At 48.4% G+C, this 1,378-nt stretch overlaps 1 protein-coding gene across 1 annotated transcript; it reads right to left on the reverse strand.

Moving 5' to 3' along the window:
- Positions 1 to 17: 17 nt before the first annotated feature.
- Positions 18 to 897, reverse strand: LOC121841892 (ladderlectin-like). The gene is made up of 4 exons (XM_042312154.1): positions 611 to 897; positions 358 to 469; positions 217 to 283; positions 18 to 117 (listed from the first exon to the last, which is right to left on the reverse strand). The coding sequence occupies exons 1-4, from the start codon at positions 632 to 634 to the stop codon at positions 39 to 41; spliced, it is 282 nt and encodes a 93-aa protein (XP_042168088.1). The 5' UTR covers positions 635 to 897; the 3' UTR covers positions 18 to 38.
- Positions 898 to 1,378: the final 481 nt, after the last annotated feature.

The raw sequence follows: 1,378 nt of genomic DNA on the forward strand, positions 1-1,378 counted from the left end.
AACAAGGAGCTGCACCCGTATCATAATTAACAAATTGTCTAGCCGAGGCAATGGGCCAAGACATTCCTACCTCTCTCATGTGATTTCTTCTGACTTGGCAATGATGCTAAACCAGATCTAAAAGAAAATGAAATAAAAAAATACATGAATGTAATTGAGTGTTAATATGGTCTCTGTATAATACGTGTCCAGATAGAAGATACATAGACCTGCTACCTTGTCTCCATAGAACACACATAGAACCTCAGCTCTCCACAGGACACGTCATTCCAGCCCTGCCCACCTGTTGTCAAGACAAATCTCACTTCAGTTATTTCAATGTGCTCAGAGAGTGTGTGTGTGTGTGTGTGTGTGTACCTCCAGTGTGTAGCTCCATACAGTTCTCCCCCTGTCCAGAGTTACTGGGCTCATCCTCCTCCCAGTAGAAACTGTCAACAGCTGAGCCGTCACTCCACAGCCACATCCCCTCCTTATCACAGAAACACATTGATTGATGGATTGAAAACACTTCATTGTTTTTAAACAGAAAGTACATTGAGTTTTTGCCTCTGTAAACTGTAGACATTTGACAGACTGACAGACTGACTGATGAATTATTGACCCAATGTACCTGAGCTGCATCGTAGCCTCCCATCCAGACCGGCTGGTCTGTGTGTCTCCTGACCAGATCCTGGACAAACACCTGTTGACCCGGGCTGTGAACCGACACCAGGTTCCCTCTGTGCTGGGAGCAGTACAACTAGAGGGACAGTCAGAGAACACTGTGTTAGCCCGCTGAGCTAAAGCCCCGGCATTACCGGATCAACGCAGGCTAGAAATGGACATTTCCTGAATTAAATTAAATGTCTTGAAATATCAATGGTTGTGAAATAGTAATAGCAGTTGTAGTGACAGCAGAAGAAGTGGTAGTATTAGTGACAGAAGTAGTACTAGTAGGAGTAGTAATAGTTTTTATTTTCCCCCCAATTTCATGGTATCCAATTGTTAGTAACTACTATCTTGTCTCATCGCTACAACTCGCGAACGGGCTCGGGAGAGACGAAGGTCGAAAGCCATGCTTCCTCTGAAACACAACCCAATCAAGCCGCACTGCTTTAACAGAGCGCGCATCCAACCCGGAAGCCAGCCGCACCAATGTGTCAGAGAAACACCGTGCACCTGGCGACCTTGGTTAGCGTGCACTGCGCCGGCCCGCCACAGGAGCTGGTGCGCAATGAGAGGAGTCGCTGGTGCTCAATGAGATCTCTACCGGCCAAGACCACGGACCTCCCGGTCGCGGCCGGATGCAAAAGACCTGAGCGCGAAATCCAGAGTCTCTGATGGGCACAGCTGGCGCTGCAGTACAGCGCCCTTGGCCTGCACCACCCGGTAGTCCCTG

The sequence above is a fragment of the Oncorhynchus tshawytscha genome, unplaced genomic scaffold (genome assembly GCF_018296145.1).
Source record: "Oncorhynchus tshawytscha isolate Ot180627B unplaced genomic scaffold, Otsh_v2.0 Un_contig_4204_pilon_pilon, whole genome shotgun sequence".
NCBI lineage: Eukaryota > Metazoa > Chordata > Actinopteri > Salmoniformes > Salmonidae > Oncorhynchus > Oncorhynchus tshawytscha.